At 36.6% G+C, this 21,075-nt stretch overlaps 1 protein-coding gene across 1 annotated transcript in view; it reads left to right on the forward strand.

Moving 5' to 3' along the window:
- LOC131533621 (NXPE family member 3-like) overlaps positions 1-9,940 on the forward strand; it is a 28,646-nt gene extending 18,706 nt beyond the window's left edge. Inside the window, exons 3-8 of the mRNA XM_058765973.1 lie at positions 2,543-2,908; positions 5,711-6,126; positions 6,217-6,287; positions 8,024-8,227; positions 8,840-9,180; positions 9,720-9,940. Of these exons, the coding sequence (XP_058621956.1) occupies positions 2,543-2,908; positions 5,711-6,126; positions 6,217-6,287; positions 8,024-8,227; positions 8,840-9,180; positions 9,720-9,917 (1,596 nt within the window). The 3' untranslated portion in view covers positions 9,918-9,940. The remainder of the gene's footprint in view (positions 1-2,542; positions 2,909-5,710; positions 6,127-6,216; positions 6,288-8,023; positions 8,228-8,839; positions 9,181-9,719) is intronic.
- The last annotated feature ends 11,135 nt before the right edge of the window (positions 9,941-21,075 follow it).

Below are 21,075 nucleotides of genomic sequence, written 5' to 3' on the forward strand. Positions count from 1 at the left end.
TATTGTCACAGGTGCGTGGTTGTAGTTCAAGTATAAATGAAAGGCAGGAGAACGAAACGGCATCAACTCACTTTCCCATTTATTAACTCAAGATTGGACAAATACAAAAGGAGAACTGAGGACTTTTATAAGAACGGGAACAAAAGAGCAAACAATACAAATCAGGTGCCGTACCATGGCGCAGCAGGTGCAGTGATATTACGCAGCGCCTGAAAGTAGTCCCCAGCTAGGTACCTAGTTATAATATAGCTGGGGACTACTTTCAGGCGCTGCGTAATATCACTGCGCCATGGTACGGCAGCAAAGTTCCTTGATTATTACGCCGGAATGAGAGTATAGTTCCTAGCCAAATCGGCCTAGAAAATCGCAACTTTTCATTTTCCGCCGGTCTTAGTACACGATATAACTACAGAAGAGTCAAGTTTTAAATAGGACAAATATCGAAACTCTTTGGTCATTTTTGAACACGATGCTAGTGGTCTAATCGGATTCAATGATCTATGCTAAGCTATGCTAAAAGTGATATCGCCAGATCCAGAGATCAGCTGAATAGATTCCAAAACGGTAAAATTCAACTTATTAACTCTGGGGGAGTTGGAGAATGAGCCTATTTCCAAAAAAAAGTGGAGTGTTCCTTTAACCACCCCCCCCCCAAAAAACGCTGAAGAACTATGAACCATACAGGGGCTTTACAGGTTCTTTATACGATAGTGATGCTATATAGCACCTCAACCCAAAGAACTGCTGAAGAACCCCTGAAGAACCTTTTTTTTAGAGTGTACTTTTATTTTATAGAAAACTAAAGGACGACCTGTTACCATGCAGTGGGCTTATAACTATAAATCATTAGAAACATCTCCGATTTTATCACAAAATATTATATTATTATGATAAATAATTTTGATAAATAATTTCTGTTTTTATGCAGCTGACTTTACAACTAATCATACATTTTTAAAGGAAAAAACAAAATGTCTAAGACTAGTCTAACCATTGTATGCAACAGGCCCAGATTACAATAGGAAGTTATTTTTAACACTCAACTGACATTTTTAATGTTCTCCTGTTTTTTGGACAAAAGGTTTATAAATTAATCTCTTTACCAAATTGGGAAGATATTTAGGTTGTGTTGCATATGTTTAGGATGTGTCAACTGGCTGTCGAAAAGAGGAAAGAAACCTTTTCTTTCAGCATTGATAGCAGCGTATCAATGCTGCAGAAAAAAAAGAATATTGAAACAGTTTCAGATATTTCAGTATTAAAAATATATTTGTACATGTAAAATATCAATATATTTGTGTTAGGTTATACAATCTATACAGTAGGTATTATATATAGGTGTTAGATGTTAGATTTTTGCAGACCATGATGTAAGCTTGTCTAAAACAAACTTACCGAAACAATTGCCTTTTTCAGTCTTGTTCCCGCTAAAAATATTTCTATTCCTTCCTGCTCCCACCAACAAAATCCCACCGGTAGAGATCTACCAAAGACTACAGATATACAAAGATGGTTCACTCCTATTACTTATGAAACTGCAACACACAATATGGCAGAATATGTTCTGCCTTTTAACTGAAAGAGCCAATCACTGATTGGTAAAGTAATTGCACATGCAGGCTGGTCAAGACTGAAAGATGTAATTTAATTGCGAGTTCAGCAAGCAGTTTTGGGGATTTCAGGATTCAAACATTCATGAATCTTGAAGCAGGCAAATGGAAGGTGTTTTTCTTGCTGCCGCTTACATCCAAAAAAAAAACAAAAAAACAGAATATCCAATCTTGCGCCTGTAAACTATTTTTATTACAAAGTAGACAAATGACCAGGGCCGACCCCAGCATTTTGGGGGCCCTAAGATATTTTTTTTGCTGTTCTGTAAGCTCCACCTACTGTCAGAGAATGAATTTGAAGTTTTATTCAGCCCGTCTGCTTATTTGTTGTAAAATTTAACCAGTCAATGGAAAATAAGCTAATGTGTGTTCTGAAGATCTAAACAAATAGAATAATAAGATATCTAGACATAATTTGAATTGCCTGCAAAAACAGTACCTTTCATGTTCATTACTGACAGTGCACGCAAAATGTTGAATTAAATCGATTAGATACAATCCAGTAACTGCCATTTCATCAATATCCTATCCATTATCTTTTGCACTTTTCTCTTCTCTGCACCAGACTGAAAGTGCTGCCTCTAATTTTTCAGACATTAGCATGCACAAACTTCATACAATTTATTTTGACCAAGCATTGCTGTCTGAACCCCTGACAATGAGCTCCCCGGTGGCCAAAGGGGCCCTAAGCAACCACTTGTAAAATAATTTTGAGTAGAGCCATAGCTTTTTTTATTAAGCTGGTTTAATGTAATTTAAGTTGAATGACCTTTACAAGTTGATTCATAATTAAAAATTTAAGGCAGCAAATGAACTTAAATTTTTAAGTTGAAATAGGTGGAATTTTGTTATAGTGTACACTGAACTTTAAACATTTGCATATTGATTTTTTTTTTTAATTTGGTGTGATTTTTATCCTGGTCCTTTCTCAGGCTCTGTTGGGACTGAATTATGGTATCCAAATGACACAATTACTGCCCCCAAGACCTAAACCAGCTTCTCGAAATAATAATAGTAGCAATTATTATGCAATATCCACGACTGAAATGGAAATCAGCGATGAGGAGTGGGAAAGGCTACAAAAGGCTCTTGTCTGGCCTGGTCCAGATCAACAAATCACTCAGCTGAATCTGAGCACAAGTCCAGTCCACTCAACATTCTCTATTGTGGGACTGAAAAAGAGTTACAGAGTGGGAGAAAAGATATCCGTTATTATTACAGCCAGAGACCACAACAAGAACCTGAAAACATATGGTGGAGATTTTTTCAAAGCAAAGCTTTTCAATTCAAAGCTAAAGGTGTGTTCATTTTATATTGTTTAATGTGTATTAAATGAGTCAATTGATTAATTGTTAAATGAGTATTAAAACGGATAGTTCAGGTCCTTGATTCTGATTGGTTGAGCCAATTTCGAAGCTGTTGTAAATTACTCTACAAACATACACGTTTCTTTACATTTGTGTGTTGTTCGGCAACCACTTTGTTGGAACCACAACCGTTTCTGAGGAACTACATTGTTTGGCGGAAGAATAATGTTTTTATTAATATCATTACACTTAATTTGCTCTGTTTTATTTAGTGAAACCTTACTACGTATATGGAATAATCGTTTTATTAAAGCAATAAGCCCCAAGAAGCTGTGGTTTACAGTTAATTTATAACAGCTAAGGGGCATTGTTAGGAACGACACGAAGCGGAGTTATGACTTATTGCTTTTATAAAACTTAGTAAGGTTTCACAAAATAAAACAGAGCAAATAAGTGTAATGATATTAATAAAAACAGTATTCTTCCACCAAACAATGTAGTTCCTCAGAAACAGTTGTGGTTGGAACAAAGTGGTTGCCAAGCAACACACAAAGTAAACAAAGGTGTAGGTTTGTAGTGTAATTTACAACGGCTTCGAACATGGCTCAACCAGTCAGAATCAAGGACCAGAACTACATTGTTTGGTGGAAGAATAATGTTTTTATTAATATCATTACACTTTATTTGCTCTGTTTTATTTTTTGAAACCTTGCTACGTATATGGAATAACCATTTTATAAAAGCAATAAGCCCCGTAAAGCCGTGGTTTACAGTGAATTTATAACAGCTAAGGGGTTGTAGGCACTCCGCTTCAATAAATTCACTGTAAACCACGGCTTCTTGGGGCTTATTGCTTTATTATATATGTTTATAAGTTTGCTTCGCCTCTGGCTTGCTCAGTTGGGGACACTTAATTTCTAGCGATTATCGCCGATTTGATTGCACAGATACTATTTAAACTAAACTGAGCTAGACAATGACATCTCTGAATTCAATAATGAAATGCCTTTAACTGAAAATTGAGTGTTTAATCTTATCATTATACATTACTGACACTCTATCCTCCAATTTGATACTGTTAAGTGCTTTGACACAATCTGTATTGTAAAAGCGCTATATAAATAAAGGTGACTTGACTTTACCAAAAGACAGACAGTGGGGCAAAAAAGTATTTAGTCATCCACCAATTGTGCAAGTTGTCCCACTTAAAAAGATGAGAGAGGCCTGTAATTTTCATCATAGGTATACCTCAACTATGAGAGACAAATTAGAAAAAAAAAAATCCAGAAAATCACATTGTAGGATTTTTAAAGAATTAATTGGTAAATTCTTCGGTAAAATAAGTCTTTGGTCACCTACAAACAAGCAAGATTTCTGGCTCTCACAGACCTGTAACATCTTCTTTAAGAGGCTCCTCTGTCCTCCACTCGTTACCTGTATTAATGGCATCTGTTTGAACTTGTTATCAGTATAAAAGACACCTGTCCACAACCTCAAACAGTCCAACTCCAAACTCCACCATGGCCAAGACCAAAGAGCTGTCAAAGGACACCAGAAACAAAATTGTAGACCTGCACCAGGCTGGGAAGACGGAATCTGCAATAGGTAAGCAGCTTGGTGTGAAGAAATCAATTGTGGGAGCAATTATTAGAAAATGGAAGACATACAAGACCAATGATAATCTCCCTCGATCTGGGGCTCCACGCAAGATCTCACCCCGTGGGGTCAAAATGATCACAAGAACTGTGAGCAAAAATCCCAGAACCACACGGGGGGACCTAGTGAATGACCTGCAGAGAGCTGGGACCAAAGTAACAAAGGCTACCATCAGTAACACACTGCGCCGCCAGGGACTCAAATCCTGCAGTGCCAGACGTGTCCCCCTGCTTAAGCCAGTACATGTCCGGGCCCGTCTGAAATTTGCTAGAGAGCATCTGGATGATCCAGAAGAGGATTGGGAGAAGGTCAGATGAAACCAAAATATAACTTTTTGGTAAAAACTCAACTTGTCGTGTTTGGAGGAGAAAGAATGCTGAGTTGCATCCAAAGAACACCATACCTACTGTGAAGCATGGGGGTGGAAACATCATGCTTTGGGGCTGTTTTTCTGCAAAGGGACCAGGATGACCAATCCGTGTAAACGAAAGAATGAATGGGGCCATGTATCATGAGATTTTGAGTGAAAACCTACTTCCATCAGCAAGGGCATTGAAGATGAAACGTGGCTGGGTCTTTCAGCATGACAATGATCCCAAACACACCGCCCGGGCAACGAAGGAGTGGCTTCGTAAGAAGCATTTCAAGGTCCTGGAGTGGCCTAGCCAGTCTCCAGATCTCAACCCCATCGAAAATCTTTGGAGGGAGTTGAAAGTCTGTGTTGGCCAGCGACAGCCCCAAAACATTACTGCTCTAGAGGAGATCTGCATGGAGGAATGGGCCAAAATACCAGCAACAGTGTGTGAAAACCTTGTGAAGACTTACAGAAAACTTTTGACCTCTGTCATTGCCAACGAAGTATTGAGATGAAATTTTGTTATTGACCAAATACTTATTTTCCACCATAATTTGCAAATAAATTCTTTAAAAATCCTACAATGTGATTTTCTGGATTTTTTTTCTCATTTTGTCTCTCATAGTTGAGGTATACCTATGATGAAAATTACAGGCCCCTCTCATCTTTTTAAGTGGGAGAACTTGCACAATTGGTGGCTGACTAAATAATTTTTTGCCCCACTGTATATGCTTTACCAAAAGACATATAATTACATATAACCTTTTTCATTCTTCTTGAAGGCAAGTGTGTACGGGGAGGTTGTGGATCATCACAATGGGACTTACTCAGTTGTTCTTCTTCTTCCCTGGGAAGGTCAGGCACAAGTTTTTGTACGTCTTGAGCACTCCAGTGAGGTTGTGCAGATTCTTAAAAAATACAGAGAGTCTTCATTCCCACGCGGCCACTATAATGGCTACTTTGAAGGATCAGGACCCAATAAAACCAGGATCAGTGAAGTAGTACAATGTAATCTTAAGTGGGGTGCAGAAGGAAGTTGGAGGAAACGCAACTGCTGCTGTGAGTATAAGGATATCAAAACAGGAACAGTGTGGCAGTGTGAGAGACCTAAGAAACTTTCCTGTGACAAACTGGTTCATCACTCCAGTGGAGGTTTGGAAAGCCCTTTAAATGCTTTTGAGAATCATCTTTTTACAAAGTAAGTTTAAAAGTATTCAAAATTAATTTCAGAAAAAAATGTAAAACTAAAAATATTTGTAGAAAATTTATTATTACCATTTCTTTATAGCAAATTAACCAATGTTGCTATTACTGGAGACAAAATTAACATAAATGTCCTTCCCAACACTGCAGGCAAAGGTATGTTAAAATATGGAGAATGTATTAACATATTTTTACCATTTCTTTTCTTGTTTGGAAAGGGATAAGGTGAAGAAATCTTTTTTTTTATTATTATTTTCTTTTCTTTTCTTTCTTTTTTTAAATTGTTATTTAACAAACACTACGGAGCCCCGCACATGACATGCAGTAAATTGTGTGCATGATTTACTAATTTGTTCCTTCATTTTACTAAATCATGCGCACAATTTACTAATTCATTCCTTCATCTTAAAGGGGTAATCGGATGCCCATTTTCCACAAGTTGATATGATTCTTTAGGGTCTTAATGAAAAGTCTATAACATACTTTGGTTAAAATGGTAGATGTAATGATAGAGTAAAACAATACCCTTTTTACCTTGCCAATACAGGTCTGCTCACAGTAAGCCATTTTAGTGCATGTCTCTTTAAATGCTAATGAGCTCTGCTCACCCGCCCCTCTCTTCTGTGGGGTGAAGAGCCGTTCTCATGAGACTAAACTTTAACCGCATTAAGCCGCGGAACTTGCCAACTAGCACATTATTAGGAAAGGCGATTTGCAAACATTCCTAAAAAATACCTTATACTCTCTTCTTCTGTAGGTGAAGCTGGATCACAAATGATGTAAAACATCATTGTAACAGGTAAAAGTGAATTCTGCATCCGATGACCGCTGTTGTCCTCGCTTGTTTCTTCCTAAAGCTGGCCTAGAACATGGGCGGGTACATGCAAATGTTGGGGGGCGTAACTATTAGTGATCCCGACTGTTACGTCACAGTCAGTGTTATGTTCTGATTCACCTATTTTTCAGTGGTCTTTTTTATTTACGAGATTTACATAAGAAGGAGGAAACAATGGTGTTTGAGGCTCACGGTATGTAATTTCCATGTACAGAATTGTTTTTATTCAACTATGCCAAGGTAAATACAGTTTTCCATTCTATGGCACCTTTAAGTAAATCGTACGCACAGTTTACTAATTTGTTCTCTCAGTTTATTAAATCTTGCGCATGATTTACTATTTTGTTCCTACGTTGTAATTAAATTGTGCGCACAAAATAATAATTTATTCTACTTCCTGTCCACATTCTCATAAACTTATTGCCACTGTTATTATGTTATGTTATGTCATGTTATGTTATATGTTATGTTATTATGTACAGAGACACTTTGTGTTTAATTGTGTTAAAAACAAGGGTACAAATGATTATTTCATGTGCACCATTTATTTAAAACAAGGGAACTAATTAGTAAATCATTCGCATGATGTAGTAAACCAAGGAAACAAATGAGTAAATCTTGAGCATGATTTGCTTTTTTCCTGCATGTCATGTGCAGGGCTCCGTAAAATTCAACTCTGCTTGAATATTTTATTTGCTCAAGTGGCTGACACTAAAACACCTCTGTCATCTTATTCTTATTCATCTTAATGTTAAATATCATCGTGCACACATTGGCAGTGTTTCAGCAAATTAAATATTAAAGTCATAAACCAGTTTATACACTATTAACCCAAAATATTGCCAAATTTACGTTTATGTTTAATACACTGTCTTCTGCTTTCTCTTTATTTATTTATTTATTCCAAATAGAAAATGGTTAAAATATAAACAGATAACATATCAGAAGGCTGACATGCCTAATGTCAGTGTAATTTCAATTTTTGTCAGTGTAAAGTGAATGAAGAATTTGCATAGTGTTGACACAGTCTTTTCAGGTAAATATTTATTTGCTTTAGGCACAACGGAGAGATGTAGATCTGGCTTGACAACACCAGTTCCTGCAGGGTTCTATTTCAAAGATGTTTGGAAGTCTTTTGTATGCAACACTCAACAGTTCAATTCTACACAAATGGGAAATTGTCTTAAAAACAAGATTGTCTACCTCTTGGGAGACTCCACCACAAGGCAGTGGTTTGAGTTTTTAGAAAGAAGTGTGCCAGGCAAGTTATTCAATGATATGATTTTATGCTTTATTTAAGACTTTATAAAATGTAATATAAATTAAATAAGGAATTGACATACAGAGACCCCAAAATGTATGTGGACACTTAATCAAAATATATTAATGTCTTGGTATTAGATCACAAAGATGTAGGTTTTAAACTTCAAAAATGACATTAGAAAATTGGCTTATACAATTTAGTTCTGAGAAAAGCTTATGCGGCATTTGTTTGCAGAAGATACTTGTTTTGATATTTTGTGTCTAATACAATGATATTGAGACATGTACATATTTAAGTGTGTCTTAAAGAGATATAGTGCACCAAAATTTTAATTATGTTATTACTTTTTCACCTTCATGTTGTTCCAAACCTTCTTTTGATCACAAAGGATGATATTTATAATTTATATATTTTTTTCAACAACATTGAACTCCACTGACTTTTAGTATATGCACAAAGACTGTCATAATGGTTTGAAATGACATGAAGGTGAGTAAATAGCTGATTTTTGGGTGAACTATTCCTGATTTAACCATATACTTTTGGGGGCTGCTATTTAAGAAATTAATGAAGAAATGAGTCTAATGTAGGTTTTCTTACCTTAATTAGGCTTAAAAAGAATGGACCTCCACACTCCTCCTATAGGTGGACCACTGATGGCTGTGGAGTTGAAAAATAATATCATTGTTCACTGGAGGATACATGGTGTTCCTTTGCGATTTAGTAAAATGCTCATTACAGACCTGCATTATATCGCCAATGATATTGATGAAATAGCTGGTGGTCCTCATGCAGTTGTTGTCTTCACGATCGCTGCCCACCTGGTGTTTCACCCAGTAACATTTTACATTCATGAAGTGGCTAAAATCCGTCAGTCTGTTGTAGCGCTGCTGAGTCGTGCACCACAGACCACCGTCGTCATCAAGTCTGGAAACACTGCAGGAGTAAAGGTACAATTGATCACTTCCAGTCCTACAAATAATTTCTGTGTTGTTTTCTTCTGATAATATTTATAGTAAACAAGAAAATATGGTGCTACTGTCTTTACTGTCTTTGTCACTCAGATCTTTTCGCGTGACCATTTTTCTTACTTCCAAAAAATGAAATTCGAGAACTGACTGTTCAGTTGATGCCCAATATATCCCACCCCTTGACGGGTACCATTGTACCAATATAATCAATGTTATTCACATCCCTGTCAGTGGTTTTAATGTTGTGGATGATCAGTGGAATCTCCAGTAGCCACAGTAGCAATAAACAACAGAGTTTATGTAGTTTGTCCAAACCAACTTTGCTTATTCCAGGTCTGACAGTATCATTTGTACCTGATCTTTACATCTGTAAATATGTTTTTTTTTCCCAAACTGATCTGTCTTTATACATTTTCATATTTTATTGTATGGAAGCTTGGAAGCACTGAAAGTTTCACTTACTAGAAAATGTCCTCGTATGTGCAAGGAATTCTGATTTTGATTTTGTGTTATTACAGAATATTTTTCAAAGTGATTGGTATGCGATGCAGCTGAACACAGTGATGCGAGAGATGTTCAGAGATATTGATGGAGTAATCTACTTAGATGTATGGCAGATGACTTCCTGTCACTATCTACAGGAAAATGTTCACCCAGGACCTGTTATCATTGCTAATGAGGTCAAAATGTTTCTGTCATATGTTTGTCCTCTCTGATTGTAAGGCCTAACCAGCAGAGGGAGCCCTCACCTGAATACTAACTGTGCTCCACTTCCTCTGCTTCTCTAGTCATTTCCTGTTTGTAGCATTTATAAGCATGCTAGCCCTTTGGGCATGTGCGAAGTATTGCCAGTATTCCTGCCTTACCAAGCGTTTCTCTAGTACTCTGTTTGCCTATTCTGTGTATGATTCTGCCTGTTGACCTGACTACGATCTATCTGGATTTTCCCCACTGTATTGACTGCCGTACTGACCTGATGTTTGTGTTTGGACCTTCTGCTTGCCTACTCATCTTTGTCTATTGGATCTCCCCTGTGTATGTCAACGGATTGGACTGCCATTCTGGTTTTGACCTCTTGCCTGAATTCAAGTTTCTGTCTACTGAAAATCCCTTTAATAAACTTCTGCTAATGGATTCTGATTCAGCCTCCGCGGCCTCATTACAGAATACTTCGCCTACAATGAATCCAGCGGAAGTTTCCAACCTGCAAGCGGCGTTTGCCTATCAGAGTGAGTTACTGAAGGGCTATCAAGAACAACTCAGAAATCTTCAATCAGTAAACGAACACCCGACACATTACATCCGATCGCTTCCCTCACCAACGCCGATGACGGTAAGCTTTGCTCTTCCTGATAAATTTGATGGCTCTGCTGATCAGTGTAGAGACTTTATTCGTCAAGTAAAGATCTACTTAGATCACCAAGGGGATAAGTTCGAATCTGAGGGGAAGAAGTGTGCTTTTGTAATGACCTTACTGACGGGTCGAGCGATCGATTGGGCAGCAGCAGTTTGGGACTCAGACTCACGATTAAGAACATCCGTAGATTATTTCATTCGACAACTCCAAGAAGTGTTTGAATACCCCGCTGAGGGAAAGAGTGTGGCTACTCAACTTCTCCACGTGTCACAGGGGTGTCGTACGGCCGCAGATTACGCTGTGGAGTTCAGAACCCTCGCCGCTCAAAGCGGATTCAACGACATTGCTTTGAAAACTATATTCCAACAAAGCCTCAATCTTGAATTACAATCTGAACTAGTTTGTAAAGGGGAGGATCTATCATTTTCAGACTTTGTAACACTCGCTATTAGAATTGACAACTTGATAAGACAAGCACCGAGACTAAGCAACAAGAAGGGAGTTCGTCAAGAACCACGAATTCCATCCCCTAATTTTCCTACCACTGAACTCAAGGCTAGCAGTGAACCCATGCAACTGGGTGTATCTAGATTATCTGACGAGGAAAGAGTGAGACGTCGTCAGCACCAATTGTGTTTTTACTGCGGTGAAGCAGGCCACCGCAGTGTCGGATGCCCACACAAGTCCCAAACCGCACAGAGGGTGAATATTGAACATGTTTCTCTGTTAAATAACAAGTCATTCTTGCTTCCCGTGACTATTAACACTGAAGATCTTTCTCTTGAATTGACAGCGACGATCGATTCTGGAGCTGCCATAAATTTGATCAGTAAAAGCATCGTAAACCAATACAATCTCCCCATTCAACCCTGCATTCCCCCGATCAAGATCAAAGCAATCGACAATGCACTCATTGGAGAGGGGATCACGCATCAGACACAAACACTTACCATGAATGTTGGACTATTTCATCAAGAATCTATTTCCCTTTATGTGATCGACTCTCCTAAACATGAAATCATCCTAGGACACCCCTGGCTATCTGTGCACGATCCTGACATCTCCTGGCATCATGGTGAGCTTCTTCAATGGTCCATGTTCTGCATAAATCACTGTTTCACCATACAGCCCCAACCATGTTTTGCAACCAGCATAGAAAGTCCAGAGACCCATAAGACTATAAACATCCCCCCTTGCTATAATGACCTATCTGAGGTTTTCAGTAAAACCAGGGCCACACGTTTACCACCTCACAGACCATCAGGTCATGCCGTACGGACTAGCGAACTCACCAGCTGTCTTCCAATCCTTCATAAATGAAATCTTCCGAGATCTGCTTAACCAGTATGTGGTCGCCTACATTGATGACATCTTGATCTACTCAAAATCAGAAGAGGAACACATTGGTCATGTAAGAAATGTTCTCTCTCGACTACTAAGGAACCAACTGTACGTTAAGGCAGAAAAATGTGAATTGCATGTGAAACAAACTACCTTTTTGGGCTATCATATTAGTCATGAGGGAGTAAGAATGGATGAGACGAAAGTCAGGGCAGTCACCGAATGGCCTCAACCAACCACGATTAAGGAACTCCAAAGATTTCTGGGGTTTGCTAACTTCTATCGACGTTTTATCCGTAATTATAGCATGGTTTCTGCCCCATTGACATCCCTCCTCAAAGGCAAGCCCTCGAAACTAAGGTGGACAGAGGAGGCTAGAACTGCTTTCACCACTTTGAAAGGAAGATTCACCACAGCACCTATCCTCCGCGGCCTCATTACACTGATTCATCATTTACAATCACACAGCCCAAAATAATAATATTTATTTTGCTTTGTCATCATCTGCAATGTACATACAATGAGACAATGTACGTAGACTTGAAATGACTGCTAACAAACACCCTTATGAACAATGCGTAATGTAAGAAAAGCATAAACCTAAATTATTTGAACATACTCATTTGTAAATAAAGTGATCATGTTATAATTGTTTTGTTTTCAGCATACCACAAACAGTCTTCTGTATTGCAGGACAAATATTGCAGCAGATTGCATTTTCATTACTGCTGATACTGTGCTCAATTTACCAAGCTAGTACAAAAGTTAAAAACTGGCATTACCTCAATATACTGACATGACTAGGACTTTGTGAAGTTGTTCGTGTCCTGACACATTCTATTTGGACAGGCATAAGTGACATGACTTAACCTTAAAACCATATTGAAAGTAATGTCTGGTTTAGTGCAAAATTTAGCTGAAATGTCCTAGGGAACATAGAACATATCTGTTGCAGAGGATAAAGCCAGTGACTTCCAAAGACTAGTGCAAACATCTGAAGGATCACCCAAAAACCAGGGGACAGAACAATTTTAATTCCATTTACTGAGCTGGAATGCCTCTAGACCATGTTTAATAATCTGAATTTGATGGAGCACCTGGTTAGTGTTTCCTATAAATAGTAGTGTTGTAGTCAAGACCACCTAATCCGAGACCAAGACAATTGTGTGTTCAGACCAAGAGAAGACCAAGCCTTTGAGGGGTTGAGACCAAGACCAGACCTAGACCAGACCAGCATTGCACAAATTAATCTAAAGGATCCACATTTACTACCTGAGAAATGCCTTATTTTAATCATTAAATACAATAAGACACTCACAGATCTGTTACCAATCAAATGAAATCTCTAACAACAAAATGCATCTTTGCACTGCAGTGGTGGCACAGAAGCTGCATGTGAATTGGTACAGTTACAAATACATAAATAATGTTGAGAATAATGTTAAAAAATGTTTACTGAATGTTTTTATAAAAGCAATATCATTTTTTTTTTCAAAACAGTTCTCTTGCTCTTGTGATATTGCTTAATTATATCATATTATAATATAAAAATCCACATCTCATACACTCAAGCACTTATACTCTCAAAGCACTTTTTTTTGCAACAATATCTTGAATTTTGTGGTTGTATGTATTAATTTTGGTGACATTTTTGACACAGTCCTTCAATAATTTCTGACCCGGCATAACATTATAAATCATAACTTATAATTAAATTAATATAAATTAATTATAATTTGGGGCTCACTATGGGGCCTCAATAAACTTCCAAGGGGGCCTCAAGATGACTTATAATTGTTTAAAATAAAACAAAGCAAGCATTAAAATGAACTAAAACAGGTAAAAATCTAAGATATTTCTTAGTATTTGGTTATTTTTTATAATGAATATACATCTTGCTAAGCTCTAAAATATTTTGGGTGAGTGGAGGGGGGACTTCAAATAATGTTGTGGACAATAGGGGCAGTTAAGTGGCAGAAGTTCCTCTTCTCTAAAGCCGTGCAACATGGCCTCGCCCTTTTGTTGCATATTCACGGGGGTGGGGTTTATCAGGGTTTGTGATGTCACAAACCTGGGAAGTAGCTTGTTGTAGTCCCTATCAACCGTTATTGCAGGCATTAAACTGCCATAATTTTAAAACACGATATCTCTGTTTGCATTGAACTTTCAGTGTTGTAACTTTGCAGATAGTGTTTATGCTCAAACAGCAACATTACATACTAACTAACATTAAAAAAGTGAAATCACAATCAACCATCCCTTTGAAGTGCACACTCTGAACTATAATTTGAGGGTATTCTCATCAAGGAAAGAGGAAAGTTTAAAGGTGCCATAGAATGCATTGATACAATATTTTAAATTGTTCTCTGATATCTACATAGAAGATATGTGGCTTAGGTAAGGGCAAAAAATCTCTAGAAACGGTTTTACATGTCCATTTACAACCCTAGGATTTGTCCCTAGAATGAAATGGGCTGTTATTACCTTATTTGGAAGGGTCATGAATAATAAAGTTGAGCTCGGCTCTGATTGGCTGTTTCACAGTGCGGCTCATTTCAGTAGCTCACACACCAGGAAGGAAACACAGGGAAAAAATATATTTCAGTACTTTCTCTCGCAGTTATTTCGTTGGGTAATTATACTGTATATAAAATGCGGGCATCAGGGAGCCGCTATTAATATGCGGGGCATTGAAACAGCTTTCGAATGCAAGATCGCTTTTTATTTTTTGTGATCGCACATGCTCTGTGTAAACTCCAGCGGCAGTACTTACCACACATTTTACAAGAGCAGATGCTTGTCAGTGGTGCTCAGGATCTGTAAATCATTCGCCATCATCCTCAGTCAGGGTTATTTGTTAGTCTAGCCACTGTGCTAAATAAAAAGCTTGGATTGTTTTGGTTATTTTCTATGAGTTTGCGGATATGCTCTGCTCTGACAGCTTTTAAAGCCCGTCTATAGCTGGACATACTGTTTTTCCACGCAATTCTAAAAACTTCCAAGTCAATTTTTCTCCATTTGCGCTCAAGATTACGAGTTTCTTTTTTGAGAGAATGGGTATAACTGTTGTACCATGGCGCAGTACATTTTTCTCTAACCTTTTTCAATTTGATGGAGGCAACAGCTTCTAATGTATTAGAGAAGATAGTGCCCATGTTGCTAGCCATTTCGTCTAGTTCATGTGTATTTATAGGTACACAGAGCAGTTGAGATAAATCAGGCAGGTTATTTATGAATCTGTCTTTAGTGGCTGGAACAATAGTTCTGCCCAGATGATAACGCGGAGCCATATAGTTAACATCAGTAATACGCAGCATGCATGATACAAGGAAATGGTCAGTAACATCACTTTGAGGTACGATATCTATATCAGTAAGATCAATTCCATGTAATATCATTAAATAAAGTGTATGATTAAAACGATGAGTGGGCCGGGTAACATTTTGCTTGATTCCAAAAGAGTTTATTAGGTCAGTAAACACAAGTCCTAACGCATCAGTTGTATTATCAACGTGAATGTTAAAATCTCAGACAATTAGTGCTTTATCAATATTAACCAATAAGTCTGAGAGGAAATCTGCAAATTCATTTAGAAAATATGGCCCTGGCAGTCTATACACATTACTTGAATGAAAGTACAGATACTGCTGGTCAAATATTACTCCATTACAAGTGAAAGTTGTAAAGACAGATTTTTACTTAAGTAAAAGTAAAGAAATACTTTAAAAAGTACTTAAGTTCCAAAAGTAAATTCCCTTTTTTATTTCAATGCACTGTTTTATTATTGTTGTATGTAATACCTGCAATACCTCTGAAGCAACTTACAATACATTACACCTACTGAATACACTGACTAGCTTGTAGTATTGGAATAAAGAGCTTTTAGAATGTTAAAAACCTATGGAATTTTTTTTTTTTTTTAAATAAATAAATTAACACTCCTACCCACCCCCACAAAAGCAGGATGGTAGTGATCTCACACAGCTCTGACAGTGTGTGCACACATCTATGTGTAGCCATCGATCCACATTTGACAGAGTGGACAGTGAAACTGCTTTAAATACAGAGTGATAAGGAATAAAAAAAAAAATCAAACCTGCTTTAAAACCCAGCAACAGAACTGTAGCTGTATAACTGTACAACAGCAACACTGTTTTAACAAAAAAGCAAAACAGCAAGACTTATTTGACATTAAAATAAAAATGTTAAAATTCTCTCTAATTGCTCTCGCTGTAGTTTGATGTCATACAAAGATCTGTTCAATGCTGCTTCAAGTCAAACACCTGTGTTTTATTAGGAGAGGCACAACAGTTCTTCTGTGGCTTTATGGGTAATATAAACTAGACAATATTGTGTCTAAAATATACCACAATATTAACTTCTTATTATTGAATTGATTTAAATAAATATCACATTTGCAACTGGTCAGTGTTCAAAAAATGCTGGGAAATTACTTCATGTAGCCTTATAAGATCGATTACTGATAAACTGTCTGAAAAAAAGAAAGTCAGGTTTTAGAGAAGAAAAAAATCACCCACTGACTTTCAAAGCTGCTACATAGTAACGACTTTCTACTTCGAGGACCTTGATAGAAATGTAGTGGAGTGAAAAGTAATATATTTGTCTTTCAAGTGTAGTAAAGTTAAAGTCATAAGTTTCCAGAAAAAATAATACTCATGTAAAGTACAGATACTCAAAAAGTGTACTTGAGTACAATACTCAAGTAAATGTACTTAGTTGCTGTCCGCCTCTGCTTATAGGTGAGTAATAAAAAATAAAATAAAATAAACACTAGGTTTCTTTTTTCTATATTCTATCCACTCGTTTTCTTTAAAAGAAAAAATATATATATATATTTTTATGTGTACTGCGTAAGGCTAACCATGACGTAATAGCACTTACATGTTGTTGCTCTTTTGTTGGTTTTGATTGCTTCTAATGTCCTCATTTGTAAGTCGCTTTGGATAAAAGCGTCTGCTAAATGACTAAATGTAAATGTAAATGTTATAATATTTTGTAACTGATACAGAACTTAATAGGTAGCCAGTGCAGAGACTGTAAAATTGGGGTAATATGATCATATTTTCTTGACCTGGTAAGGACTCTAGCCGCTGTATTTTGGACTATCTGTAGCTTGTTTATTGAAGATGCAAGACAACCAGCTAGCAGTGCATTACAATAGTTCAGTCTAGAGGTCATGAATGCATGAACTAGCTTTTCTGCATCTGAAACAGGTAACCTGTTTCGTAGCTTGGCAATGTTTCTAAGATGGAAGAATGCTGTTTTTGTAACATGGGATATATGATCTTCAAAACACAAGTTGCTGTCATATAACACCCATATTTTTGACTGTAGAGGAAGTAATAGTACATCTGTTTAGTTGCAAATTGTAATCCAAGAGATTCTGCATACTGTTTTTTGGTCCAATAAGTAATATGTCTGTCTTATCTGAATTTAATAGGAGAAAATTATTTGTCATCCTTGGTCATCTTTACATTTTTAACACACTATGTTAGCTTAAATAATTTAAAAGTTTCATCTGGTCTTGTTGAGATATATAGTTGAGTATCATCAGCATAACAATGGAAACTAATCCCATATTTTCTAATAATATTACCAAGGGTCAACATGTATATTGAAAATAGCAGAGGACCTAGGACAGTAGTGAATATGGAGTACTCTGTGCCAAGATGATTAATTGCTTTGACCTTTCCCCCTCCCCCACGCGGCCCACCCACATAGCGACCACCCAGGTCGTGTTGACCCCTTGACCCCGTTAATGAGATCCAGATGTGAGGATTGGAATGCGTGAAATTCCGACGTCATCCGGGGATGAGATATGTTGTTTGTACAAGTGTTTGTACGATGGTAAGACCATAAATGATCTGTCAAGTAATGTTTTTGAAGATTTTATGCTCATCCGGTGGGGGTTTGCCCATCTGTGGACCACATGGCAGCGGTATCCGGTTGCATTCCGAGGCCTGGTGTATTATGGACTCTCTCTCCGTTTGGTTGTATAAAAAAAATATTGGATTTAAGGACAATAACATAATAAATAAACAATTTTAACAGGTCAGTTTTAAGACACAAATATATTCTGTTGGTTTTATAAAATGTAATTAAATAACACTCATAATAATGAATTGGAAATAAATTAAAACCCTCTTACATTTTTCCAAGAGAAAAAGATTTCCTACTCTCGCAAGGAACCCCATTCTTCAAATGAGAGGTTTACAAAAAAAATGTGTTTAGTTTAAGTTGGAAAAGTCCTCTCTCTCTCTCTCTCTCTCTCTCACACACACACACGTGTGCGCATTCAATCGTCCCGAGTCTTATTTTCTTCTATTAAATGTAAATAAATTATGCAATTACACACAATATAAAACATTTACACTAGTTTTAGGTAACAAAACATTTTGTAATGAGGAACCGGCGACGTCGAAATAAGAAAAGGGAAAACAATATATATATTTTAATAGGTCAAACGATAAGGGCCATTGTGGACCCGACACGTCCAGACATGACAAATTTCTATGTTTTATTCACATTTATTTGTACTTGTATGACAGAAAATGTAAGTTTCTACATTATATTTACAACCTTTAATATTTATACTGTATCATCCCCTAAACCTACCCAGCACAGTAAACTTTCTTCATTTTTTAAAAATATTTTCATGAACATCATTTAGTATAATTTAATTAAAAATATAATAATAATAAATTTAAAAAAAAAAGCTAATTTATTAAAATGTTTTAATTTAATTTATAAAAGTGCTTATGGGTACAATCATTTGGAGTATTACTACACTCCATAGACAAAATGATTTCAATAATTTTTACTGTACACCTACCAAAATTATGCATACAACCATTTTTAATAAAATATATAAACTAAAAATATTTATATTTAATATTAAAATAAAGTACAAATAAAACTGATTATATATAACACAATGTATAAAATAAACATCTACTATAGTTTTAGATGACAATATAAAAACGCCTTACATTTTTCAGAGTTCTTAGAGGTAGGCTGGATCTTTATGCAATGATGTCTATTCCACGAATGAAATGTTTTCAAGAAAATAGATAAATATAAAAATAAAACAAAAAACGATTAAAAGTTATAAACTTTATTAAATATAAACAAAACTCACAGATCCTCCCAGGGCTAAACATCGTAGTGAAATGGATTGAATGCTTCAAGGAGTCTCTACGGTCCATAACAGCTCATGTGTCAAGTTAGTCTGCTACCCCTTTTCAAAGTCAAGTCAAGTCACCTTTATTTATATAGCGCTTTTAACAATACAGATTGTGTCAAAGCACTTAACAGTATCAAATTAGAGGATAGAGTGTCAGTAATGTATAATGATACGATTAAACATTCAATTTTCAGTTAAAGGCATTTCATTATTGAATTCAGAGATGTCATTGTCTAGCTCAGTTTAGTTTAAATATTATCTATGCAATCAAATCGGAGATAATCGCTAGAAATTAAGTGACCCCAACTGAGCAAGCCAGAGGCGACAGCGGCAAGGAACCAAAACTCCCTCTGTGACAGAATGGAGAAAAAAACCTTGGGAGAAACCAGGCTCAGTCGGGGGGCCAGTTCTCCTCTGACCAGACGAAACCCGCAGTTCAAAAGTTTATATTTCTATTTTAAATTTTGTTGCAATTTCTAACAATAGTAGTATTATGTAGTTAGGTATTTTATTATATTTTAGTTATTTTGTTATATTTTTAGTTTTATTGTATTTTAATCGAGGTCTTCACTGGGGATATGTCTCTGGGGCTCATCTGGGTGTCCTGGTCTCCGCTGACGATCAGGGCTGTAGACATCATCTCTTGGTGTTGATCCACCATCTGACCGGATACAGACTGAGAAACAGACTAGGAAAGAAACAGACAAATATTAGCGTAGATGCCATTCTACTTACAATGTAACGAGTACATCGTGTGTTATGGGGAGTGTTCCCGGTTCTGGTTGATCTAATTAATGCAGCCAAACAATCCTTTAACGGATTTGAATAATAGAAGCGTATTAATGTGTTATGTGTAAGCCAGGCTAAAGAGATGGGTCTTTAATCTAGATTTAAACTGACAGAGTGTGTCTGCCTCCCGAACAGTGTTAGGTAGATTGTTCCAGAGTTTGGGTGCTAAATAGGAATAGGATCTGCCGCCCGCAGTCGATTTTGATATTCTAGGTATTATCAAACGGCCGGAGTTTTGAGAACACAGCGGACGTGGAGGACTATAGTGTGATAAGAGCTCGCTCAAGTACTGAGGAGCTAAACCATTCAGGGCTTTATAAGTAATTAACAAGATTTTAAAATCTATCCAATGTTTGATAGGGAGCCAGTGTAGTGTTGACAGAACCGGGCTAATATGGTCATATTTCCTGGTTCTAGTAAGAACTCTAGCTGTCTGCATTTTGGACCAACTGTAGTTTGTTGATCAAGCATGCAGAACAACCACCCAATAAAGCATTACAATAATCTAACCTTGAGGTCATAAACACATGAACTAACATTTCTGCATTTGACGTTGAGAGCATAGGTCGCAATTTATATATGCTTTTGAGATGAAAAAAATGCAGTTTTACAGATGCTAGAAACATGGCTTTCAAATGAAAGATTGCTATCAAACCAGTGTTAATTTTGGCAGGCATTTTTGATTTAGTCTTAGTCTTTATCTTGAGACGAAAATGCTTAATAGTCTTAGTCACATTTTAGTCATTTGAGTCTTTCATAGTTTTAGTCGACGAAAATTCATTGTATTTTTGTCAACTTTTAGTCATTACTTTTAGTCAAAGTCCCATTAACAACATTTATTTTGGTAGCTATTTTATATGTAGTATTCAAACAAAAATAGGCATCAATTCTTCTCTCTTTAGACCAAATCAATTAAGCTTATGAGAAATTTGAATCAAGGATTGAATTTAGAAAAACTGGAATACATTTTCATTTTTTGGTAGAGATACAAATTAAACTCATTTTTCAGATACAGTAGCTTTACTTAATTATACATTTATTTAATATCTTTTGTTGGTTAACATTTATGACACGGATAGGAATGCTGTCCCTTTAAGACGGAAGGCATGCATGTAATAATGACACACATTCAGTTTTCACCCACCTGTTTCACTTAAGCCATAACTGACTGCATTTACGTGAG

This window comes from Onychostoma macrolepis, chromosome 24, assembly GCF_012432095.1.
Source record: "Onychostoma macrolepis isolate SWU-2019 chromosome 24, ASM1243209v1, whole genome shotgun sequence".
Classification (NCBI taxonomy): domain Eukaryota; kingdom Metazoa; phylum Chordata; class Actinopteri; order Cypriniformes; family Cyprinidae; genus Onychostoma; species Onychostoma macrolepis.